The 25,486-nt window shown below is 54.4% G+C and overlaps 2 protein-coding genes and 1 long non-coding RNA gene across 4 annotated transcripts in view; 1 reads left to right on the top strand and 2 right to left on the bottom strand.

The window, feature by feature from the left end:
* Nucleotides 1-24,260, bottom strand: part of PNPLA7 (patatin like phospholipase domain containing 7) — a 30,393-nt gene extending 6,133 nt beyond the window's left edge. Inside the window, exons 1-26 of one of the 2 annotated variants that reach the window (XM_049781971.1) lie at nt 24,160-24,260; nt 22,878-22,909; nt 20,689-20,763; nt 20,493-20,580; nt 20,230-20,309; nt 19,442-19,533; nt 19,054-19,194; nt 18,655-18,814; nt 17,927-18,007; nt 15,681-15,809; nt 15,422-15,502; nt 15,075-15,183; nt 14,001-14,141; nt 13,666-13,760; nt 13,434-13,580; nt 11,667-11,744; nt 10,517-10,722; nt 9,847-9,978; nt 8,426-8,549; nt 8,104-8,217; nt 4,931-5,000; nt 4,328-4,477; nt 2,086-2,149; nt 1,275-1,443; nt 728-910; nt 377-495 (exon numbers count right to left, since the gene is read on the bottom strand). In XM_049781971.1, the coding sequence (XP_049637928.1) occupies nt 377-495; nt 728-910; nt 1,275-1,443; nt 2,086-2,149; nt 4,328-4,477; nt 4,931-5,000; nt 8,104-8,217; nt 8,426-8,549; nt 9,847-9,978; nt 10,517-10,722; nt 11,667-11,744; nt 13,434-13,580; nt 13,666-13,760; nt 14,001-14,141; nt 15,075-15,183; nt 15,422-15,502; nt 15,681-15,809; nt 17,927-18,007; nt 18,655-18,814; nt 19,054-19,194; nt 19,442-19,533; nt 20,230-20,309; nt 20,493-20,580; nt 20,689-20,763; nt 22,878-22,907 (2,858 nt within the window). In that variant the 5' untranslated portion in view covers nt 22,908-22,909; nt 24,160-24,260. The remainder of the gene's footprint in view (nt 1-376; nt 496-727; nt 911-1,274; nt 1,444-2,085; nt 2,150-4,327; nt 4,478-4,930; nt 5,001-8,103; nt 8,218-8,425; nt 8,550-9,846; nt 9,979-10,516; nt 10,723-11,666; nt 11,745-13,433; nt 13,581-13,665; nt 13,761-14,000; nt 14,142-15,074; nt 15,184-15,421; nt 15,503-15,680; nt 15,810-17,926; nt 18,008-18,654; nt 18,815-19,053; nt 19,195-19,441; nt 19,534-20,229; nt 20,310-20,492; nt 20,581-20,688; nt 20,764-22,877; nt 22,910-24,159) is intronic. The other variant, XM_049781972.1, reaches the window with a different exon arrangement.
* On the bottom strand, nt 14,370-14,517 carry LOC126020514 (uncharacterized). Its single transcript, XR_007499604.1, has 2 exons — nt 14,468-14,517; nt 14,370-14,429 (listed from the first exon to the last, which is right to left on the bottom strand). It is a non-coding gene; the product is annotated as an uncharacterized LOC126020514 (long non-coding RNA).
* A 268-nt stretch (nt 24,261-24,528) lies between the features above and the next one.
* Nucleotides 24,529-25,130, top strand: MRPL41 (mitochondrial ribosomal protein L41). Its single transcript, XM_049781989.1, has one exon. It carries the CDS (start codon nt 24,542-24,544, stop codon nt 24,947-24,949), a length of 408 nt encoding a protein of 135 aa, XP_049637946.1. The 5' UTR covers nt 24,529-24,541; the 3' UTR covers nt 24,950-25,130.
* Nucleotides 25,131-25,486: the final 356 nt, after the last annotated feature.

Here is a 25,486-nt window from a genome sequence, read left to right as displayed (position 1 = left end):
TGGCTTGGGGGACCATATGGGACACCGGGGGATCGAACCGCGGTCCGTCCTAGGCTAGTGCTGGCAAGGCAGACACCTTACCTTTAGCGCCACCGCCCGGCCCCCAGGATTTTATTTTTAATTCTAATATTTGTACAGAAATGATGGGGCCGGCGAAGTGGCACTGAGAGGGTCAGCCCTGTCACTGAGACCCCTCTGTAGGAGTCACATGCCCACATCAGGCAAGGCACAAGGCTGACACAGATAGGCACAGGTGGACATAAGGGAGACACATGAATAATGGTGGGCACATGGGTGGAGACACAGGTGACAGATGGGACAGAACACATAGACAACAAAGAGATGGGCACATGTGGGCCCATGGGTGGGGACTCACCTAGCTCCTCCTCCCCCGAGCACCAGGGCGATGGCATTGCCTGTCAGCACTCGTGCCAGTCGTGAAAAGTCTGAGTGGCGGTCTGGGGTTCTCTGGAAGACCCGCTCGTACAGCTCCATCTGTTGTGTAGGAACTTGGGTCTGCCCTGTGCTCCTGGCCCAAGGGGACAAACCACCCCCCCAAGACTGGAGGACTCTCAGGCCATGAGTAGAAAACCGAGACCCTGCTGCAATGTAGCAGCCCAACAGAGCAGGAGTGAGGCCCACAACTGCAGCCCTGATGGCTCCTGCCCCAGAGATGACTGGACAAGGTCCCACAGCAGTGGTCCGGGGCAGGCAGGCTGTGCCTCACCAGCTTGGGTAGGGCCCTCCTGGAGAAGACACGGCGGGGACAGCGCAGGTGCAGGTGGCCTGAGCAACCACTGCGCATGTTGAGCCACTCGACGGTGCGGGACGGTGCAGGCCCTTCCTCCCGGTGCAGGAGCACCAGCTGTTTCTGTGCTCGCACGGCTGAGCTCTCCAGCATCCGCTCAAGCTGAGGAACAGTAGTTCTGTTCAGAGCAGTTCAGGCCACAGGTGCACATCCATGTGACCTCCTGCACACAGCATCAGCATTGGATCAAGGAGGAAGCGATGCAGCAGAAGGGGCAGGAGGGCCTGCAGCAAAGCTGCCTTTGAGTTTGAACACAGGGATTCTGGCTCTGGACACACTCATACCCTGATTTGTTCCGAGAGGGGCCCTGAACCCCTTCTTGCATCTTGTCTGTGAAATGGCCATAGTTCTGGATTTGAGCTCACAGACAGGAATGAACAGAGCATGGACAGCTCAGAAGCCAGCACCAAAGCATGGACAGTGCAAAAGCCAGCACACATCTGGGGACAGGCCCTGGCCCACTCACCTCACCTACTGTGGGCTCCTGCTCTCCCAGACCCACAATGAGGATGCAGTCGGCCTGCCGGATGCACCGCTGTGTCCAGGGCGTGAGTGTGCTATCTGCCTGGTAGAGCACAATGCGATGGACATCCTCCTGCTGACCCAGCCAGTTGGACAGCCGGTACTCATGGATGCTGTAATGAGGTACTTGGCAGTGTGTGCCATGCAGATCAATTAAAGCCAGCACCCACCACCCAAGTTCTCAGGGTCTATGGAGGTGGGGACTCATGGAAGAGCAAGCACAGGTGACCAAGCAGCACCCACAGACTGAGGATACTGCATGGCCCACAAAGCAGTGCAGATTCCAGCTGAGGCACAGGGGGTTCACATGGGGGTGCAAGATGGCAGACATGAGGGTAGACATGGAAAAGAGCATGGGAATACACAAATATTTACACACATATGTGATCAACATGGGGACAGACATGGAGGATAGACATAGGGTCTATCCTATGTCATACAGACACATGGGGGATGGACATGGGAGATGGACATGTGGGATAGACATGGGAACAGACATGGGTTATTGACATAGGCACAGACAAAGGGGATAGACATGGAAGTTAGACATAGGAGATAGACATGGAGGCTAGACAAGGGGAATAGACATGGCGAACTCAAAGAAGGAACAGGCATGGGCTATGGGATATAGAAAGGTAGTACAGACATGAAAGAAACAGTATAGATATCAGCTCAGAGATGGGTTACAGACATGGTGGGATCATCTCCAGGAAGGTGGAAAGGTTGGACCTGTCCAGAGCAGCTATGCCACATACCTATCCAGAGCAGCAGAGCCAAAACGCTGTCTTATGTTCTCACTGGTCAGCAACAGGATGGGCCCTGAGGGAAGAGTCTGACTGTGAGCATGGCTGCCAACATTGCCCATAGAAGTGCAAGGCTAGGGGCCGGGAAGGTGGCGCTAGAGGTAAGGTGTCTGCCTTACAAGCGCTAGCCAAGGAACGGACCGCAGTTCGATCCCCCAGCGTCCCATATGGTCCCCCCAAGCCAGGGGCGATTTCTGAGCACATAGCCAGGAGTAACCCCTGAGCGTCAAACGGGTGTGGCCCAAAAAAAACAAACAAACAAAAAAAATGGTGCCGGGTAGGTGGCGCTGGAGGTAAGGTGCCTGCCTTGCAAGCGCTAGCCAAGGAAGGACCGCGGTTCGATCCCCCGGCGTCCCATATGGTCCCCCCAAGCCAGGGGTGATTTCTGAGCACATAGCCAGGAGTAACCCCTGAGCGTCAAACGGGTGTGGCCCAAAAAAAAAAAAAAAAAAAAAAAAAGAAGTGCAAGGCTAAGGCAGGGCCATTCATCTCAAAACTATAAGGAGCTTGGGGCTGAAGAGAGAGCATGAGGCAAGGTGGAGCCAGGAGGAACCCCTGAGCACTGTTGGGTGTGAAAAAAGTCACAGACTGGGACCACGTGGGATTATTTCTGGGCTGCAAGGAGCAACACCAACATGAAGCACTACACTGGAGCCGACAAAGCCGAAACAACTCATCACTTGCTACAAAGGAGCACTGGGCAGTCAGCATCTCTTTCTGACAGCAACGTACACTGAGGTACAGCCTTACAGGAAGTTCTACTCCCAGGCCTGGCAGTATCACTGTGCATCATCTCAGGAGCACTGCAGCTATATTGCCCCCATTCCTACACACTGAAGACAAGGGCACTCACAAGGCACAGTTCATGACCACACAGGGCACCCATCATAAATGGTTCAGGTCTGCAATCACAGGACACCTATCATGAGATGCAGGTCCATGACCAAACGTAACACCCTGCATTGCATAGGCACTGGGCTTTGTTTTTTGATTTGTTTTATTTTGTTTTGTTTTTTTGGGTCACACTCAGCAGCGCTCAGGGGTTACTCCTGGCTCCACACTCAGAAATCACTCCTGGCAGGCTCGGGGACCATATGGAATGCTGGGATTCGAACCAATGACCTTCTGCATAAAAGGCAAACATCTTACCTCCACACTATCTCTCCAGCCCGAGGCACTGGGTTTTGTAACCAAAAAAGGAAAGGCAGGGGTAGGGCAGGGCAGGACTAGCCCCCAGACTAGACATGTATAAAATCATTCCCAAATCAGCGCACATTGACAGAGGCTAGGAGCAGAGTCTTGACTCCTGGAGCGGCCACCCGGCACACAGAAAAGCCAAATTAGCCAAATTAAAAGTGTGAAGAGCCGCATGTGGCTCGAGAGCCTCGGGTTGCCGACCACTGCCCTATCACATCCCACAGCTGAGCACATGCTGCTTCCTGGCACTGGTCAACGCCTGTGACTAAAGCCATGTCAAAAACATATCCAGGGGCCAGAGGCACGATAGCACAGTGGGCAAGGCATTTGTCTTGCACATCACCAACCCAGGTTCAATTTCCAGCATCCCAAATGGTCCCCTGAACCTATTAGGACTAATTTTTGAGCACAGAGCCAGGAGTAATCCAGGTGTGGCTCCGAAACAAAACAAAACAAAAAGTCTCCAGGGGCCAGAGCTATAGCACAGTGGGGAGAGCATTTTCTTGGTAAGTGGCTGACCTGTGTTCAATCCCCAGCATCCCATATAGTCCCCTGAGCCTCTCAGGAGTGATTTTGAGAGCAGAGCTAGGAGTAACTGCTGTGTGCTGCTAGGCATGCCCCCCCCCAAAAAAAAAAAACTCCAATGTCTTTCGTTTTTTTGGGGGGGAGCATGCATAGCAGTGCTCAGGGCTCACTGCTGGTGTGTTTAGAGGACTATAGGTGATGCGGGGGGTGGAACCTGGTTGGCCACATACAAGGTCCTTCCCTTGCATGTGCTGTGCTCTTTCCAGCCCCATCTAGGACACACTGAAGCAGTAAAGCCAGCATAGAGAGTTAGTTTCTTGAGCCCCCAATCCTCATTCACTTGCAAGTTCCTAGAGCACTTTCTGCTCAGCAGCACTGAATTGGGAACACTGTGGCTCCCTGAGCCCTCCCAGGGCACTGTCTGGGCATCCGCTAGTGCCTGAAGGCCTTGGAGCCCTGGGCACAGGCTTACCGATGGCACCCAGGGCATGCTGCAGCTCCAGGGCAAAGGCAGTGAGAGGCACATCTTCAGATACGGGTATCACAGCCACTGTGGACAGGTTGTTGGCTGGGTTCCCTGAGTCCCACTTGTTGCCTGTAGCATGGAGCCCAAACTGGTGACCTGTCGGCATGGACAAAGTATTGGTTGGAACTGGGTACCATGAGGACAGCCTATCTGTGTCTCCACAAGGCACAGGCTGACTGGTGGTGTGAGGCTTTCCCCCGCTCAGCCAGTGTCCTCCATCCATACACACGTGACTCAGACCCATCTAGGGACACTAAAAAGAGACATAGGAAAGACAGACACAGACACAAATAAACAGCCCTGTGGTGGCAGGGCTGCAGCAGACCCACAGACATGGTCTCACACAGCAGGACACTCAGACAGCAGCAGGACAGAGGTACAAGTGAAGTGGCCCTGGAAGGCATGGGGAGGAAAATGGAGATGGGGTGACTGCCGGTCTCTTTGAGGAGCCTCTTATGGGCTGCCTGCTGCTTCCCTTAGGGGCTCTCAGTCTAGCTGTGTCAGGCGACAGTGAGCTAGTGCTCAGGTGTTGGGGCTCCAGAGACGCACCAGTGCAAGGTCCCTGCTGGAGGCTTCCCAGGATCTTCTCACCTAATAGGTGGATGAGGCGAGTCACAACCTGGGCAGAGAAGAGCAAAGATTACAACTTCACTTTCAATTTTTTAAAATATATTTTTATTTAAGTAACATGCTCATATTTGGGTTACAGTCATAACCAGAACACCCCCCTTCACCAGTGTAACATTACCCCCTCCCCCTTCCCATCCCCTGACTGTATTCGAAACAGGCATTCTACTAGTTATTTGTTTTTAAGTTCAGTAAGTTGTATTTTTTTTCCTTAAAGAATAAGAGTAGGGGCCGGGAAGGTGGCGCTAGAGGTAAGGTGTCTGCCTTGCAAGCGCTAGCGTAGGACGGACCACGGTTCGATCCCCCGGCGTCCCATATGGTCCCCCCAAGCCAGGGGCGATTTCTGAGCGCATAGCCAGGAGTAACCCCTGAGCGTCAAATGGGTGTGGCCCAAAAACCAAAAAAAAAAAAAAAAAAAAAGAATAAGAGTAAAAAAATATAGTAAAGGTGTGATAGTGGGAATCGCCATTGTTTGCATAGGTCCAGAAAAATGGGAAAATAGAGAAAAACTCCTTGACCTGATTACAAAAAGGCCTCACCCTAGAAGTTTATTGGCATGAGACAGACTCTGGGTTCCAGGCATACCAGTTCGTCCAACTCCAGTAATTCTCAAGGTCCCAGTGAAACTTTTTCACACTTTAGCTATTGTTGGTATCAGATTCTTATATTTAAAGACTCTGGATTCTGTGCATTTCTTTCATCGATGTCAGGCTGATTTCACTTTCAATTTTATTTATTTTTTGTTTGTTTTTGAGCTACACTCAGTGGTGCTTAGGAATTACTCCTGGCTCTGCACTCAGAAATCACTCTTGGTAGGCGTGGGGACCATAGGAGATGCTGGGAATAGAACCCAGGTCTGTTCCAGGTCGGTTGCGTACAAGGAAAACTCCCTACCCCTATGCTGTCACTCTGGCCCCACTTTCTTTTTTTGTCTTGTTTTGTTTTTGGGTCACATCCAGCAGCGTTCAGGAGTTACTCCTGCCTCTAAGTTCAGAAATAGCTCCTGGCAGGCTTGGGGAACCTTATTGGGATGCCGGGATTCGAACCAATGACCTCCTGCATGAAAGGCAAATGCGTTACCTCCATGCCCCCACTCTAGCCCCATGTTCAATTCTTATAAGGTTTTTTTTTTTTTTGCTTTGTTTTTTGGTTTTTGGGTCACACCTGGCAGTGCTCAGGGGTTATTCCTGGCTCCAGGCTCAGAAATTGCTCCTGGCAAGCACGGGGGATCATATGGGACACCGGGATTCGAACTGATGACCTCCTGCATGAAAGGCAAATGTCTTACCTCCATGCTATCTCTCCGGCCCCATTTTATAAGGGTTTTTATTTGTTTTTTTTTGTGTGTGGGTCTTTTGGTTTTTTTTGAGTTTTGGGCCATACCAGGCAGTGCTCATGAGTTATTCCTGGCTCTGTGCTCAGAAATTGCTCCTGACAGGCTTGGGGACCATATGGGATACCAGGAATTGAAACGCGGTATGTTCTGGGTTGGCTAAGTGCAAGGCAAACATCCTACTGCTGTGCTATCACTCTGGCCCTTTAGAAAAGTTTTTAAAATTTACTTTGGTTTTGGAGCCACACTGGATATTGTTTAGTGCTTGAGGAACCACACTGGATGCCAGGGATCCAGCCCAGGTTGGCCACAAGCAAGGCAAACACCCTTCTTGCTGAGCTATCTCTCTGGCTCTTTATTGTTTTTTTGTTTTTGATTTTGAGGCTATACCTGGCTATACTCATGTCTTACTCCTGGCTTGTACTAAGGGGATAATATAGGCACTGGGGATCAAACCCAGGTTGGCCATGTGCAAAGTGAGTGCTCTACCCATTTGTATTGTGTCTCTGGTCTTACTAAAAAGTCCCTCTGGTCCTGTTTCTAATTGCCTCTTGCAACTGTTGAGACAGCAATACAATATTGGAGTGTCATGGACAACAGTACCAGGTACCACAGCATCTCATTCCACAGAATTAGTTACCACAGCAGTACATGCCACAAGTACTGCAATACAACACAATATTAGGTATTGCGGGCCCGGAGAGATAGCACAGCAGCGTTTGCCTTGCAAGCAGCTGATCCAGGACCAAAGGTGGTTGGTTCAAATCCCGGTGTCCCATATGGTCCCCCGTGCCTGCCAGGAGCTATTTCTGAGCAGACAGCCAGGAGTAACCCCTGAGCACCACCGGGTGTGACCCAAAAACAAAAAAACAAACAAACAAAAAAAATTAGGTATTGCAGCATCACATACCATGGCAACAGGTACTGCAGCATCATGTACTATAGCATCAGGTACATGTCATAGCATCAGGTACTACCATGTCAGGTGACATAATCCCTTCTGCTCGGTTTAGTTCCTCCATCCACCATATATCCATGGCCAAGCACAGCATTCAACTTGTGCACACTGCATTTGAGCAGCAGCTATGTGTAGAGGGGGCACTGGGACTGGGTCCAGAACCCCTCGTTTTCCAATGGGCAGCAAAACTGGCATACTGACATTCTGAACCACCCCTACCACTGCAGCCCTCTCTGAGCAGCACTGGGAAGAAGGTGGGAGGCAAATGGCTGATGGAATGCAGGATTCTTCATGGAGCCTCAGACCCCACCATGCCTTCACATCTCTCCCTTGTCTGCATGAGGCTGCCTGCATGGCCTTTTGGAGGACTCCTGAGTGTCCCCAGAAGGGGACCCTGCATGGCTCCTGGAAGTGCCCCGAGGACAGGGACTTTCCTTATAGGAAGGTGTCTCCCAACCTCTCAACACTGAGTTACACACAGCAATGTGAAACATCCCTATCACATCTTGATGGCCATTGCTGTAGGCACAGGCACAACCCTATGCCCAGCACCTGCCAATACTAGGACATCAGGGCCCACATCCCACAATCCTGCCTTCAGAGGTGCTCTGGAGAGTGTGATCCCCCAGCTCTGACAGGCCCAAAGGGAAGAGGGCTGTGGGAGCTCCAAGTGCCCATAGCAGGGAGGACCATAAAGGGGCTCCATGTACAAGGGACTCAGACTTCAGGAAGGGGCCCTTGACACAGGGCGACTGAACTGATGTGTTTCTGCTGGTTGCTTGGAGCATGTAGTGGGAGCCTCACCTGCGGGTATCTGCGCTTGATGGACGTCAGAGCCCCTGCGGGCAGCTTGGCCAGCTCAGAATCCCGCACAGCATGCACTGTGGTGGCTCGGGCCTGCTGGGTGAGTGTCTCCACCTGTGCGGGAGGAACTGGGAATGAGCCAGGATGCCCGAGAGGAACCTGGCTAGGCCACACTCACAGATAACCAGAAGGCCCCTGAACTGGTGTACCCTCATAGAAAATGACCAGTGGAGTCTGGGACAGGGAGCATTCCAGCCCCAAAGAGACCCCAACTGGGTTGGGGTACCACAGTCAACAGGCCACCAAAGGATGGGGGACCCACCACTCCGATGAGGTCGCCACGGCCATACTCCCCCGCCAGGCGCTTCTTGCCATCGTCCTTCCGGATCACGGAGCGCAGCCGGCCGCTGAGGACGATGTAGGTGCAGTCTGACTTGTCCCCCTGCCTGCAGGCACAGGTGCAGTAATGGCTACCTAGCCCTGATCCATCAGGACCTCTCAACCCAGACCAGTTACCTAACAACCCAGGCATCAGGCGGCCAGGATCTACTTCTTATTAAATAAACGTGTCTGGGCCCGGCGAGATAGCACAGCGGCGTTTGCCTTGCAAGCAGCCAATCCAGGACCAAAGGTGGTTGGTTCGAATCCCGGTGTCCCATATGGTCCCCTGTGCCTGCCAGGAGCTATTTCTGAGCAGACAGCCAGGAGTAACCCCTGAGCAATGCCGGGTGTGGCCCAAAAACCAAAAAAACAAACAAACAAACAAACAAAAAAAAACGTGTCTGTGCGAGAGTTAGAGCCACACCCAGCAGTGCTCAGGGCTCACTCCTGGCTCTGTGCTCAGATCACTTCTAGTCTGTGTGCAGGGATTAGTCCTGGTCTGTGTGAAGGAATCAATATTGGACCAGCCTCAGGGGCAATTCCTAGAAGAGCTCAGCACACCATATGCAGTTTGTGTGCTAGGCAGGGTCAGGACACCTGCACCTCATCTTCAGTACCCTTTCCTTTACTCTTAGTACCATGGAAACAGAAACTATAACTTGGGAAACAACAGCCCAAGTTTGTTTGCAGTTAAAAATGGAACCAAGGTTATGTGGCAGCTGCAGAAAAATAGGCACAGGGACAGAGCCCACAGGGGCACAGCCTATATGGGCATGGTCCACAGGGACAGGACCACTGGAAGACAGTCCACAGGGATAAATTCACAGGGATATAGTCCACAAATATGCAGTCTACAGAGGCACAGTCCTTAGGGACACAGTTCACAATTTTCTAGAACATAGTCCTCAGAAATACATGGCCAGGGACAGAGTTTCCAGTCTTTAGAAACACAGTTTACTGGGGCTGGAGTGATAGCACAATGGTAAGACCTGGGCCCGGGTTCAATCCCCAGCATCTTATGTGGTCCTCTGAGCCTGCCAAGAGCAATTTCTGAGTGTAGAGCACCGCCTGGTGTGTCCCAAAAACAAAACAAAAACAGAATGTCCTCTGGAATAGTCTTCAGGAATACAGGTCATGGTGAGACCCATTGTGAGACACAGGTCACAGGAACACAGGTGATGGGGACAAAGACCCCTGGGAATATCCATAGGGACACTTGGACACTGACCATGAGGACGTGGCCTTAAGAGATGTTCTCTGGGCATGCAGAGCTGCTGAACGAAGCCTGGCATACAGGTGCATGTGGGACCATGGTGAAAGAGCAAGAGGCAATACCTGTCCCAGATATGTGCATGGTTTCACCTGTACACGGCACGTCCAGCCTCCACCTCCATCCAGTCCAGTGCAAAGTCGATCTGCCGCACAAAGGACGACATGCGCTTCACCACCGTGTGTGCCACGGCCAGAACCACACTAGGCTGCTTCCTCATGATCCTGTGGGCAGCCCAGAGTCACTATCAGTGCCCTTCCCTTCACTCTCCTCCCCTCCATGTGCCTCATGTGGCAGGAAGTGACAGGCCACAGCCGCCAGCCTCTGTGGTAGAGAGCTGGCCCCAGACAGTGAGTGCAAGGGTGTGGCCATAGGTTCGGTCAACAGTGGCCTCTTTATCCTGACCCCAGGGACAAGCTGAGGGTGGTGCTGGAGCAACAGCACTTGCTTTGTATTGGTTGGCCTGGGTTTAATCCCCAAAACCCATATGGTTCCCTGAGAAACTCTAGGATGAGCCATGAGCACAGAGTCAGGAGTAATCTTTAAGCACTGCTGGTTACAGCCCCAAAACAAAACAAAACAAAACAAAACAAAAAACAAGATGAGGGTGAAGACAGGAGTCGACAGTAGCCATGTTACTCAGTGGAGATGTCTGGAAGTGGACAGCAGGGCAGGGGTGTCAGGTCCAGGGCGGAACCAGGGTCTGGCAGCGGGGGTCCCAACCCCTGCACTGTCTGCCCACCCTCCTTCCCATAGACTCACTCATAGAAGTGCGCCTTGGAGATGAATAGAAAGCTGCAGTCGCGGTTGGCCTTGATGGTGAAGATGAGGGGCTCTCCCGTAAGGACGGCCAGCTGGCCCACCAGCTCCCCAGGGCGCGTGACAAACAGGCAGGTATCTTCCTGGCTGTCTATTTTCCGCTGATACACGTGCAGCAGCCCAGACACCACGAAGAGGATGTTCACATCCTGACATAGGCAGGGTACCAGTCAGAACCTCAGAGATGCATAAGGCCACCGGCTCACCATGGGGTAGGGCCACTGTGGACAGATGTGATCCTGCCTGCACACTCTGTCGGAACCTCTAGCTTAGGACCTATCTTCCCATTGGGCTTAAAGGCCAGGAGAAACAGCTCACAGCAACCCCAAGCTGTGCGCCATCCAGTCTGAAGGCCCCTGTCCACATGTACCTCCTACCCCTTGGGCCATCCTGTACCCTCCTTCAGCCTCCCACATCAGTCCAGACACCACCACTGCTCCTATCTCAGGAGCAGAGTGGAGAGGAACGACAGAACTCGGAGGCGGCTGAACTGGGATCTCAGGTTCCAGGCTCTAGTTACTGACTAAGAAGGGCCTTCTGCATCTCGGCACTGCAGAGGGTTCTGGACAGTAGGGGCTGACAGGACCACCCAGCCTGAAGCCTTTTCCAATTGGGGACAGCATGTGTGTTGGACTCAGTGAATGCCCCATTTTCTTGGGAACAAAGGCTCCTTGTGGGGACAGAACTGTGTTATATGCTGGGGAGAACTGGTGTGGAAAGGGTCAGAGGTGACACTGCCACACAGACTGTGGTATGGCAGATGGACGGCACAGTGTGCAACACACAACCTCCAGGCAGAGGGTAGGTTCAGGCTTATTTTTTTTTGGGGGGGGTCACATCTGACAGCGCTCAGGGGTTATTCCTGGCTCTGTGCTCAGAAATTGCTGCTGGAAGGCTCAGGGAACCATATGGGATGCTGGGGATTGAACCTGGGTTGGTCCCTGGTTGGCCATGTGTAAGGCAAACACCCTACTTGCTGTGCTATCACTCTTGCCCCTGGCTTGGCTCAGTTATAATACCTTTATCAGCTTCTAGGGACAGCAACAAGCCATGGTACCAACAGAAACTGCTGCCAACCGTACCCTCAGCTCACCTGGTCTCCCTGCCTCGACACTACTGTGCCCCCAGGGACGTGGAGAAGGGTCACTCGGCCATCCAGCAGCGAAGGGTCCTGAGGACAAATATGCGGGGTCAGTGGAGGAATAGTGTATTTGGGTCACTGGCCATCCCCCGAAGGAATCTTCCAGCACAGCAAAGCAGCCACCTGGGCTGGGGTACTATACTTGGGAGTGGCCAGTAGGACAGCATGCATCCACATTCTCATGTTAAGATGGAGTCCAGGGGCCGGAGAGATAGCATGGAGGTAAGGCATTTGCCTTTCATGCAGAAGGTCATCGGTTCGAATCCCGGCGTCCCATATGGTCCCCCGTGCTTGCCAGGAGCAATTTCTGAGCATGGAGCCAGGAGTAACCCCTGAGCACAGCCGGGTGAGACCCAAAAAACCAAAAAAAAAAAAAAAAAAAAAGATGGAGTCCAGGGGCCGGTGAGGTGGTATTAGAGGTAAGGTGTCTGCCTTGCAAGTGCTAGCCAAGGAAGGACCGCGGTTTAATCCCCCGGCATCCCATATGGTCCCCCCAAGCCAGGGGCAATTTCTGAGCGCTTAGCCAGGAGAAACCCCTGAGCATCAAATGGGTGTGGCCCGAAAAACCAAAAAAAAAAAAAAAATAAAAATAAAGATGGATTCTAGTGACTCCAGTGGTGTGGGGTGTCAAGGAGCTGCTCCTCAATCCTGGCACTGCTGGGAATCACCAGGGTGACCAGGAACATGTGCCCTTGTCCATAGTGGGGTGTTCTGGTAAGTAGTTCCACTTGGGATGCCAGAATTGGCCCATTTCCTGTGAACCAGGCATTTGATGCTCTGTCAGGAAGTAGGTGAGCAGCCAGTATGGAGCTCTCCTATCTCCCAAAGTTCAGGGACGGGGGATAATTCAGTGGAGTGACACACACTGATGGAGATCTACAGTGTCGGGGACACTGGCCAGAATGGTGGTGTATGTGGGGCCTTGTAGTGCCAGACACTCAGCTGAACTCATGCACATGCTAGCTGTACCCCTGAGCCCCGCCCCTAAAGCAGAGGCAAGAACAGACACCTGTGAGTCTCTGGGACATTATGTGACACTTTATGTGTCACGATGACACATAAAAGCCCAGAAAGGAGACACACAGCACCTTCACAGGGCAGCTCAGAACTGAAAGGCAAAGTACACAAGACAAGGACAGTGTAACATCATGTCGGAGCACATGCCTGCAGTTGTGAAGGGCGGGATCCTAGCCCATGGCCTCTAACTCCACAGCAACACGGACGAACAGGAAGGAAGAGACACATTGACACCAGGTATGAGGAGGTGATAGTACGGATCCAGATGTGAGGTGACAGTGTTGACAACAGGGGCCCACTGGTGGTTGCCCAGCTGCCCCCATGGTCTCAGGAGAAGACCAAGGACCCAGTGAGTGACTACCCTAACAGCACTGGGACACAGAGCAGCAGCCAAGCCGGAAGTGAGTATGGACAGAGGTAGAGCAGGACACGCAGTCAGAGTGAGTGTGGACATAGATGGAGTAGGGCACACTGAGATGAACAGGAAACACTGAGACAGACAGGTCACACTGAGATGGACAGAGAGGCAGACAGAAAATGGAGATGAATACAGAGATGAACAGGACACGGAGATGAGGCCAGTCAGGTGCCCCAGTGGCAGGCAGTGCACTTGGGCTCTGCTGTCTGTTGTCTCAGACTCCCACTCTGCTGTCACAGGTCACCAGAGCATGCGCTGTTCATGCAGCCTGGAAGCCTACTCACATCCAGCTCCATAAGGGTGAGCAGGTTCTTCTTGGCTGCTCTTAGGATGCTATCTGTCTTCTTGCTGGTCACAGGCTCGTCCAGGTCACTCTCTGTGTAATGAAAGACTGCAGACGGCCTTTCGGTGACAGTCACATTCTTCCTGGACTGTAGGGACATGGGCCACCATGAGCAGAGCTGCTGGGAGCTATGTTGCAGGCCTGGGGCCCTGGGTCCATGTGGACAGACCCACCTTGCTGAATGCAGGACTGTCAGGATGCTCTTTGGAGCTCATGGAGGCGTGGTCACATACAACCCTCGAGTCTGAGGGAGTTTCTGCAGCACATCCTAAAACAGCAACACGAGGAACTGCTCTGGCTACCTGAACATGCTCCCTAAGCACTGGTTAAAGGCACACAGGTCAAGTCTCCTTTCCCATGGAGACGGCAGCCATGAGCCGCACTCTACTTTCCTCAAGCTCGTCAGACTATTTTGACACCTCCATGAAGACAAAGGAAGTGAGAAGGTGAGCATGGCCACTGCCTGGACCAGCCGACTCAGAGCCTTGGAGAACCGGGCTGCCTTTACCTGGTGGGGTTGAAGGGCCCTCGTCGCCTGCCTGGGCCTTGCCAAGCTCATCTGAGATCTCTTCATGGGCAGCAGGCAGTGGGACGGAGTGGCTTCTCCTCAACAGGGGCCCACTGGTGGTTGCCCAGCTGCCCCCACGGTCTGTCGAGATGGGAGAGAAGCTTTGAGGTCTTTGGTTTGAGAGCCACACTTAGTGATGCTGGACCCCCAGAGCTGGAGACAACCCAGGGCAGCCCAGGGAAGGCCTCTGGGTTCCTACCTATTCACTTCCTATGTATGGGTTCCTGGTCTGTTTAGTTAATCATGGCTTTTGATTTACAGGTTTGCTCAATGATTTATTTATTTATATTTGGGGACCATATGTGGTACAGAGCTTGTTTCTGGCTCAGCCTGAGGGATCTTTTGTGGTACCTGGATGGAATCCAGTCACTTGTGTGTAAGACCTGTGCCATCCCATACTCAAGCACACTTCAGGGAGAAGTGGGTCAGTCACTCGGGGCTGGTAGAGCTGAGGAAGTTGTGAGCTCTGAGGCTCCCTCTGGGCATTGCATGGTCATGAGGGAGGAGGGGCCAGACCCCAACCCAACTCCTGTGACACTTCCAGCCACCATCCCTGCCAGTCACCACACTGAATCCCCTTAGGGAGCCTCCACGAATGGATACTTCCCAAAGTCTGCAAGCAAGGGGAGCCGTGTGAGACCACAAAGTTAGGGAGGCAGTGTGGTAGGTGGTCAGAAGGACAGTGGTATGACTGGGAAATCGCAGTGTTACTGGGGACAATGTGGTGGGGGCCTGTGATTGGGGGCCAGTGTGCTCTAGGGCCCATGTAGCCTGGAGGACCATATGATGGGAGGCCATGTATTCTGAGAGCCATGTGCCCTGGGGAGTCATGTGGTCTGGGGCCATATAGGCTGTGGGGCTATGTGGACTAGAAGGCCCTGTGTTCAGGAGTGCCATGTGGTTAGGGGGACCTTGTGGTCTGGAGAGCCATGTGGACTCAGAGGCCGTGTGCTCAGGCAGGGTATCATGTCGTGGGGGCCATGTACTCAGGCAGGTGGCCAATGGGGGTTGTACCTGGGTCTCCGGGCCCTAGGAACTGCTCTTCGGGAATACACAGCGATTGCCTCTTGGCCTTCCCAGCAGCAACACTGGCTACGGACACGAAGGGGAGGGCCTGGCTCTCCTGGGGGAAATGGGATTAATGTGTGAGGTGCTCCTGGGGAGACATGCAGCTGATACATGTAGCTCTCCTCTCCGCCAGGACAGATGGGGGACACCCACTGAGCAAGGCCTGATCAGTGCATCCCACACCTGGCATCAGCGCCTTCTCCCAGGGCCACAGGACACAGCACCAGTTTTGGTGAGCCCTGCCATCCTCACAGGCTGAGGGGGCAGCAGACTCCCCAGGGCCCAGCACTCACAGGGTTAAAGAGTTCTGTGGTCAGGCCTAGGTAGTTGTGCAGGGCCAAGAAGGTCACCCTCTGTAGCCGCACCATGATGATCTAGGGAGAATCAAGGTATCAGGGCAGGAGGGAGGTGCTCACGTCTCTGCCGGTTCTGCTGGGGATCCAGGATGGCCAAGCATACCGAGGACCCCCAAACCCACCCGTGCGGAAGGACCAGAGATCCCTGGGGCTGGGTTGACGTTGCAGGACAGGGTCAGCCTGGGCAATGACCCACCTGCACCACCCGCACCAGGGTCTCAGGGCACTTGTCAAACACGCCCTGGAGGGCCACAGCAGGGAGGCGCAACACTGTGGAGGGCACCGCTGCTCGTGCAGATACTGTCTTGTAAGGAGCTGTGTGGTTCTGCAGTCAGATAAGGGGCAGGGACAGTGAAGGGGGGAGAGAGAGAGAGGAAGAAATAGAGAGGGGAGGGAAGAGAAAATGGGGGTAGGGGAGAGGTAGAAGGGGAAGAGAGGAAAGGAAAGGGAGGGTGAGGGAGACAGGGAGATTGAGAAAGAGGGGAGAGAGGAGAGGAAGGAGAAAGGGAGAGAGTGGGAGAGAGAGAGGGAGAGAGAAGTTAGTATGGGTGCTGACCTGGCAAACGGCAGGCCCTCAGCCACACCCCCTGATATGTGCTCCTGGGCTCCATGCCCCATCTGGACTTCCTACAGCACAGTCCACAGACAGGAAGGGAGACCACCCCCAGCAGCCCTGCTGTGCTTCACCAAGGCACTCAGTCATTCCTGCAAAGGCCTTGTGGTGCTCCAGTCTCATGGTCTGTGAACACACATGGCCCTACAGGAACTTTCCCCAGACCAAGTCAAGGTGCTGCTGATGCCCTGAAGTGCCTGACACTCAGAAACTAGGGGTGAGGGGTCGGACAGATAGCACAGTTGTAGGGCAATTGCCTTGTACGCAGATGAGTTGAACAACCGATGGTTCGAATCCCGGCATCCCAGATGGTCTCCCATGCCTGACAGGAGCGACTTCTGAATGCAGAGCAAGGAGTAACCCGAGTGCCACTGGGTGTGACTCAAAAACCAAAAACCAAAACCAAAAACCAAAACCAAAAAGAAACTACGGTGATCTCCCTCGAGACACTGTGGCAACTTCAACATACCAGATCACAACCCAAAGTGTGCCAGCAGTGCAAGAATAGCCCAGCTGAGAATCTTGGCAGGGATTTAGTAGCAAAGCACAGGCCTTGCCCACGTGAGACTCTGCTATGATCCCAGTAGAGCCTGCAAAGTAAATACACACATTTACCCAAACTAATCACAGGCTGGGGAAGAGAACACAGTGGGATGGGTACTCATATTGCATGAGACTGACCCAGGTTCGTCCCCAGCACCCCATATGGTTCCCCCAAGCACTGCCAAAAGTGAGTCCTGAGTGCAGAGCCTGAGCGCTGCCTCCCCTGATCCAAAGAAAAAAGTTCTCAATCACAGAGCTAGAGAGAAAGCTCAGGGACTAAGATACTTTCTTCTGTTGCATACAGCCAACCCAGGTTCGATTCCTGTCATGAAGAACCCAAGCTTCACCAGGTGGTCCCAATGATCCCCAGCATTGCAGACACTCAGCAGTACCACAACTGGGCCCCCAGAACTCATTTGAAAACCTGGAGCAGGCTCCAGGTTGTATATAGTCCCACTGGTCTACTTCTGGGGGTGCCCAAGGTCGTCCCCTTAGCAACACAGAGGCGCCTGCTTGAAAACAAGACCAAAAATGTGTCTTGGCCTTGTGTGAAATATGGAGCACAGATTGTGCACACTGGAGCCTAACCCAGCACCGCTAGGATTGGCCCCAAATCCAGAGCTGGAAATGCCACTGAGTATGGCCCAAAAGTCAAAGAAGCATAGAAACAAAGACCTGGGGCCGGGTAGGTGGCGCTGGAGGTAAGGTGTCTGCCTTGCAAGCGCTAGCCAAGGAAGGACCGCGGTTCGATCCCCCGGCGTCCCATATGGTCCCCCCAAGCCAGGGGCGATTTCTGAGCATATAGCCAGGAGTAACCCCTGAGCGTCAAACGGGTGTGGCCCAAAAAACCAAAAAAAAAAAAAAAAGAAAAGAGAAACAAAGACCTGCTTTCTTGAGACTACTGGTAGGAATGAGATGGACAGGCAGTACAAGTTGCTAGAAGGTGGAGGAGGCTGCAGGATCTCAGAATAGCCCACCCCTCTGCCTGCACCTAAAAGTCTCCCATATGCACCTGGTCTTCAAATGCACCATGCTGGGCCAGGGAAAGAGGGCTCAGACAGCAGGGAGCACCAAGGGAGGCAGAGGACATGACCCCAGAGCCAATAACCCAGTTCCAAATCTGATATAGCATCCTGAACACAAGTCACACGTAGTAACTAAGTGGGTACCCACAGAAACAGTGGGACAGAAGATGCCTAGACAGCTCATACCATCAGGGTCTGGAGCTGGGAGCATCTTGGTGTCTGTCTGGGACACAGAACTCCTGGGGGGTGGCGCAGGCTCACCGTGATGACATCGAGGATGCTGAGCAGGCTGTGCACGCTGTCTCCAGGCAGAACCTCTTTCACCACCATCTCAGGGCCATCCTGCCAGGAAAGCCCTGCAGTCAGACACTGGCCATGATTCTTAGACTGGCTCATTCTTTTTTTTGTTTGTTTGTTTATTTTTTTTGGGTCACATCCAGCAGCGGTGCTCAGGGGTTACTCCTGGCTCTATACTCAGAAATCGCTCCTGGCAGGCTCGGGGGACCATATGGAGTGCCGGGATTCGAACCACCATCCTTCTGCAGGCAAGGCAAAATGCCCTACCTCCATGCTATCTCTCTGGCCCCAGGCTGGCTCATTCTCTCTCTCTTTCTTTCTCTCTCTGTCTCTGTCTCTCTCTCTCTCTCTCTCTCTCTCACACACACACACTCGCATTCACTCACACACATTCACACTCACACATACTTACACTCACAAACTTGTATTCACACATGTATATGATCACCCACACTTGCACACGCACTCATATACATGCACACATTTGCAGACACTTACATATTGACAAACACACTCCCACACATACACACTTGCAAACATCTGCGGACACTGTTGAGCACATGCTCTCTCTCTCTCACACACACACACACACACACACACACACACACACACACACACACACACACACACACACACACACACACACCCAAGACTGCTCCCAGTTGACTCGCAGCCCCAGGACAGGTGCGTACCATGTCCTGGATGCAGACCTCCAGCCGCCCGTCCTGTACCACATAGATGCTGGTGTCTGGCTCCCCTGGCTGGAAGACGTACTCCCCCTCATGCAGCTGCACGAAGACCATGTGTTTGCAGAGTTCCAGGAAGAGTGGCTTCTCAAAGTGGCCCAGGACCCTAGAAGCCAGGCCCAAGACAAGACAAGGGAGGAAGGACACAGCCTCCAAGTGAGGCTCAGGAAAGGGGTGGGGGCATAGCCTTGAGTGAGGGGCTCAGGGAAGGGGGTGTGCGACAGCCTCGAGTGAGGTTTTGAAGCAGATGCCGCCTTCGAGGAGGTTCTGGACGGGACACAGCCTCGAGTGAGGTTCTGTAGGGGGGCAGCAATTCAACAGAAGGACCCAGGTGGTCTTTCCTACCGAACATTCTTCAGCATGTAGAGCACTTCCAAGGGCAGGTGGGAGCACTTTACATCGAGCTCTGTGAGGTCAGCCTCCAGCAGAGAGGGTGGAGGCTCCTTTGGCTGCAGAGTAGGGGGTTCCTTCTTGAATCGAAGGATCCTGTAGTGAGATGCTCAAGGGGTCAAAGTGGGGGAAGCAGGGGACCAGAGTGATAGCACAGCAGATAGTGTTTGCTTTGCACGTAGCTAACCCGGGTTTGATCCCCAGATCCCATATGTCCCCCAAGCCTGCCAGGAGTAACCCGAGTGCCAACGGGTCTGCCTCCCCTGCAAAAGTGGAGGAACAGATCCTGCAGGCCTCACAGGAAGGAGGCTAAACAGGAGGTGGCTAGGAAGGCTCCCAGTACCTCTTGGCCAAAGACAGCACCTTGGTCCTCTTCCTGACTCTCTGTCGTTGGGGCACTGTGTTCCCCACCAGTGCATGGGGTATTGTGGACACCTGCAGAGCAGGAAGAGAGGTCAGGGTTCCAGCTCAGCCCCTGGGAACACTGAGTCCCAGCACTGGTTTTTAGGGTCAGGCAGCTGCTACAACCACCCTGCTGGGATGTGATCTGATGCCGGAATAAATGTGCTCTTCTATGGTCCGCTGGGACTGGGAGGTTTTCTGCCCTCAGTCCAAGCCACTGTGGTGGACGAAGATGGTTGGCCCAAGGTTCCCCACAGCTCCCACCAAGATGTCTTCCTCCCTGTCTGGGTACCTTAGCCCACTAGACAAGGTTCCTGCCCTCCTGAACCAAGGTCCATTTTGTCAGCACATGGCCCTCAGACAGGGCCCACCTCAGCCTACTTACTCCTCATGGACCAGGCCCCCACCAACCCCACCCAAGATCCTTTAGCATGCATGTTCACTCAGGACCCCAGTGACCCTGGGGAACCTACTGCTCAGGCGCCAGATTAGGGACTCAATAGTGAGAAATGGGAATTTTCAGCACAGTGCCAGGAAGACCACTTGGGTATGTTTGACATGGTGCCTGAGCCACTCCCAGGGGTCATAGAGATACGCCACCCTCCTGATCTCTGAGGCTGTGGGCTCTGGCCTGGACACCCCGCCCAGCATGGCCTCCTAGCTCCAAGCTTGTGTAGAGCTGAGGTGAGGCCTTTGAGGGGGTGGGGGTTAGCTGGGCCACCAAATCACCTTCCTCATGATCTTCCGGCCGTAGAATAGAACCTTGTCTCTCTTCCGGAACCTGTACTGAGGAGTGGGCGGCACTTGTCCTGGGGGTGGGGTGGGGGGAAACACAGGGTCACCTGAGCTGTGCAAGGTGCCTGCCTGCTGGCATAGACAGGGCAGATAGAGCAGAGCAGGGCTGGGATCTGCTGGGAGAGGGGCCGATGAGGTGGGCAGAAAAGCCAGTGTCCAGTGTAGTGTAGCAGAACCCCTGCTCAGCAGGTACTTACGGAGTTGCTTTAGCCTCCGCTGCAAGAAAAGCACCACAATGCCTACAAGACTCAGGGCCAGGCAAGCACCGAGAATGATCCCTGTGAGCTGGATGGGAGAACAGCCCTCAGCAGGATGGGACAGCACCCCTCAGTGGAGTGGAGGGAGCATTCCTCAGCTGGGCCCCACAGACTGTCCCCCAACACTGGGCCTTACCATGTTGGACTGGGATTGCTGTTCCAGCCACCACAGCCCCCAGGAACGCAGGACAGTGCCCAGACAGAAGTCAGCCTGTGGGGGCAGAGCCAAAAGCATCAGAGGCCTGCTGCAAGTGCAGGACAGTGGCTCCCTGGACACCCTGACTGAGCCCTCTTCTAAGGACAGGCACTGCCAACTCCTAGGGCACAGGATGAACCTTCACAAAGGGGCCTTGTGCACCCAAAGGAGCACAACACCGGGGATACAGCAGCCTTGGGAAGCTGGGACACACTTTTGCTTGAAGGTAAATTTCCAGGGGCCAGAGAGACTGTGCAGAGGTGAAGGTGCCTGCCTGTGTCCTACTGACTCTAAGATCCTAGAACCACTCATACCCTTTGAGGTATGGCTCAATACCCTCAGGAAGGTAATTTCAAGAGGGGTGCTGAGCGATCATTTTCCTGAAAAGTTGGAGAACACTGCTCATGATGATTGGGCTAGACCAGAGCATGGATCTGAGGGCAGCACGTCCTGAGCCTGAAATCCAAATCCAGCTAGGCCTTGGGCACAAATGCCACTCAGCTCAGTGGCACCATAACCTTCGCTATGGGTCTGAGACAGGGATGTGTAGCTCAATGACCAGAAACTCAATAGTTTTCAGGATTCTGGAAGTGCTGGACCTGAGATGACTGTGTGGGTGTCACTGGTCTGAGGGGACTTGAGCAGTCAAGAGCAGGGGAGGGCATAAAAGTCTGTTCTGAGGGGATGGGGCTTACCTCCATCCACCACATTGAACCCAAGTGCAGTCCCAGCCCTGGGTACACAGGGCACCCACTGCTATGGTGGAGCTCAGAGAGCAGAGCAGCTTCTGTCCTGGACTCACAATACCCAACCTCAGTCCTGTTGCTCCCGGCAGCAGAGTGGAGATTGGCATCCCAACTTGTTCTGGCTTCGACAAAAGTGCCAGAACAGAGAATTTGGCCGAGTTCTAAGAGCCCACATTGAAGGCACAGATGCCTGGCGACCTGCAGATGCCTGAGGCCCACTTTGGCCTGAAACCAAGCAGAGAACTGCTCTGGGGAAGAGGCTGTTTGCTTCAGCCCCTGGGAAGGTGAAAGTGAGGACATGACAGCCAACTTCAGGTCCATGTGCTGAGCCACTACTGGTCAAGGCCATCCAAGGCGGCTCCAGTCTAGTCCCTGAAGAGCTTCTGGTTATTGTTTTGTTTTTGTTTTTGGGCTACACTTTTTTTTTTTTTTTTTTTGGTTTTTGGGCCACACTCGGTGACACTCAGGGGTTACTCCTGGCTATGCGCTCAGAAGTTGCTCCTGGCTTGGGGGACCATATGGGACGCCGGGGGATCGAACCGCGGTCCGTCCTAGGCTAGCGCAGGCAAGGCAGGCACCTTACCTCTAGCGCCACCGCCCGGCCCCAAGAAATGAGTCTTTTTTTTTGTTTGTTTTTGGGTCACACCAGGCTCAGAAATTGCTCCTGGCAGGCACGGGGGACCATATGGGACACCAGGATTCGAACCGATGACCTCCTGCATGAAAGGCAAACGCTTTACCTCCATGCTATCTCTCCGGCCCCTTTGGGCTACACTTGACAACACTCAGGAGTTACTCCTGGCTCTGCATTCTGAAATCACTCCTGGCAGGTTTGGGGGACCATATGGGATGCTGGGAATTGAAACTGGGTCTGTCCTAGGTCAGCAAATGCCCTGCCACTGTGCTATTGCTCTGGCCCCTCTGAAGAGCCTTTGGGGCACCGCTCAAGAAGAGGTGAGAAAAGGCTCACTTGCCACAGACTACAGTGAAGCTTGTCTCTGCACAGATGCCCTCACTTCAGTGTCCCCAAGAAACACTCTCCTTTGGGTCCCTCAGAGCCTGTGCTCCCCACTGTGTTGGCTGGCATTCTGAGGTGCCCATAGTACTGTCAAGCAAAGTCAAGAGGACTCTGGAGAAGCACCCTACGGATCTGGACACATCCCTGACACGCTCCACACTTGCAGCCTGTCAGTTTCCTTGTCTGTGGCCAAGATGCAGATGGATGGGAGTGTCCTGAGAGGAAGCAAAGCCAGGTCCTCTGACTTATGTGCATTCCTGACAGTGGGCCTGACCAAGCCCTGAAATAGAGCAAACAGGACCCCTCTAGGTCCAGGGTGCCCTCTCTGGACACCATACAGTGCGTCCAGGAAGTGGGGCTCCTACCTCCAGGCAGACATCCTCCTCTTGCTCCATGTCTGAAATCAGAACAGAATCGAAGTGAGTGCCCTAGACCCTTGTCCATGGTTCTCAGGGGGATATCCATGCTACTTCCACTGAAGGGGATTCAAGTCAGAGAAAAACCAAGCAGGGGGTCTGCTCAGGGACAAAGCATGAGCCTGACCTCGGTCTTTTGTGTCTAAGTCTTTGGAGGTGTCCAAGGTTTCTGGTTGTTCCGGACACTCAGAAATCTTGGAAATCGAAGACTGATATCCAGAAACCCTGGACACCCAGAGACCAGGCCATAAAAAAAAACAACTCAGGATACCCAGAGACCCTGGACACCAGAGACCAGGACACCCAGAAACCCTGGACACCCAGAGGTCCTGAATATGAGACCTAGGACACCAGATCAGAGACCAGGACACCCAGAGACCTGGATACCAGAGACCAGGAGATCCTGAACACCTGGAGACCTGGATATCAGAGATCATGACACCCAGAGACCCTGGGCTCCTGGAGACCCAGGACACCAAGACCCGGGACACCTGGAGACTAGGACACCCCAAACCCTGGACACTCAGAGACCCATGACACCAGAGACCCCGGACACCCAAAAACCCTGGATACCCTGATACCCAAGGCCCCTGGAACAAGGAGTACAGTAGCAAGAACACAAGGAACAGCAGCTGGTTCCCTGCAGCTTCTGGGAGATCTGGGCCTAGGAGATGACAGGCAGGATACCAGCTGGGGCCAGGTGTCAGTTAGGTAGATCCTGGGACGAGACCTTCCCTTGGGTCCCCGGGGAAAGTACAGGGAGGCTGGTTCATCTTTCCGCATCCAGCCAGGACGCCCAGAGAGGCGAGGAAGGAGCAAGCACAGGGACCAGTTTGTGTCCTTGGTCTCCCAGGGTGGTGCTGGGTGGTGAGGTGCTGGGGTGGGGGGGTCCCTAATCGTAAATGCCCTTGGCAGAAGTCAGAGGAGCTGAAGAGGGGTCTCAGGTTACGAGGGCTGAAGCAGGCCCAGGAGCCTTCAAGTGAAGCCTTAAGTTAAAACAGAAGCCAGGGTGAAAGGTCACAGGACAGCCAGCCGGCTGAGGGTGAAAGGTCACGGAGACCACGAATCACGTGGAGGGCACACGTGACCGGAAGTAAGTCAAGGAAGCGCAGTCAGCGAGGGGTCGGTGTTAGAAAAGCCGGGGTTAGCGGCGTGGGGCCGAGGGCCAGAGGTTAGACAGGTGCAGCAGGCGGTCGATCTCGGAAGACTGGCAGGGACCCAGGCGGCTCACCGCATAGCGCTCGAGTGAGTCCTCAGACCCACACAGGGGGCGCCGGGCGAGACCGACGGCAACTCTCCGGGAAAACCGCGCGCCGCCGACGTGCGCGCCGCCGACACCACCCACCCCGCGGACGTGCGCGCCGCCGCCGCCCCTCCGGAAATCCCCGCCCCGACGGTACGCTGCGTCGCGCGCGCGCGTTCCGGACGTGACGTTCTAAACGGCTTCGCCTGCCCTACTTCCGCCCACAAATCCCCGCCTCCTCGCAACATCGAGCCCGCTCATTGGTCGCAGCGCAGCCAATCGGGACGCTTCTTGCTGCCGCCGGCCACGAGAAGACGCGGAAGTTCGAAAGCTGCAGCAGCGCAGTCGCGCGCGTGGAGTGACAGCTGTCATGGGCGTGTTGAGCGCGGCCGCCCTGGTGGTGCTGCGGGGCGCCGACCGCATGGCCAAGTGGACGAGCAAGCGGGGCCCGCGCACGCACTACAAGGGCCGTGGGGCCAAGAGCACGGGCGTGCGCGGCCGCGGCGGCGTCTTCGTGCCCGTGCCGGCCATGGTGCCCGAGCTGCTGGTGCCCGACCTGGCCGGCTTCAAGCTCCGGCCCTACGTCAACTACCGCGCCCCGGCCGGCCACGACGAGCCCCTGACGGCAGAGCGGCTGTTCCGCGACGTGGCGGCGCCCGCCCTCGAGAGGGACTTTCGCGACGGCACCCTCGACCTGCGGCGCCTGGACAAGTACGGCTTCGAGCCCAGCCAGGACGGCAAGCTCTTCCAGCTCTACCCCAAGAACTTTGCGCGCTGAGCCGCCCGCACCCCACCCGCCAGCCAGCCTCCCCGCAATAAACGTGCTTTCACGGGCCAGACACCCACCCGCCACCCGGGCCTTCAGGTCACTGCTGCCCACCCAGTGTGCGGAGGTGGTGGGGCGGATGGCCCGGGCACTTGGATACAACTTCTCGTTTGTTTTTTGGGGGGTGCACTGCGCAAGGTCATTTGGTTGGCTCCGCTCGGGAATCAGCCCAGGCGGACTCCGGAATGCCTCTGGGATGGAACCCGGGTCAGCCGCGTGCAAGGCCGCCCTATACCCGCTCAGGAAACACACACACACACATACACACACATCCCGGCAGGGTCACTCACTCTCTCTCTCACACACACACACACACACACACACACACACACACACACCCCGGCCGGGTCACTCACTCACACATACAACACACACACACACACCAGCCCTCTGCAAGGCGCTTGCGCGCGCACACACACACACACACACTCACACATACAACACACACACACACCAGCCCTCTGCAAGGCGCTTGCGCGCGCGCGCACA

The sequence above is a fragment of the Suncus etruscus genome, chromosome 10 (assembly GCF_024139225.1).
Source record: "Suncus etruscus isolate mSunEtr1 chromosome 10, mSunEtr1.pri.cur, whole genome shotgun sequence".
NCBI lineage: Eukaryota > Metazoa > Chordata > Mammalia > Eulipotyphla > Soricidae > Suncus > Suncus etruscus.
Note: the sequence above shows the minus strand (reverse complement) of the source record. Positions and strands in the feature narration are given on the sequence as shown.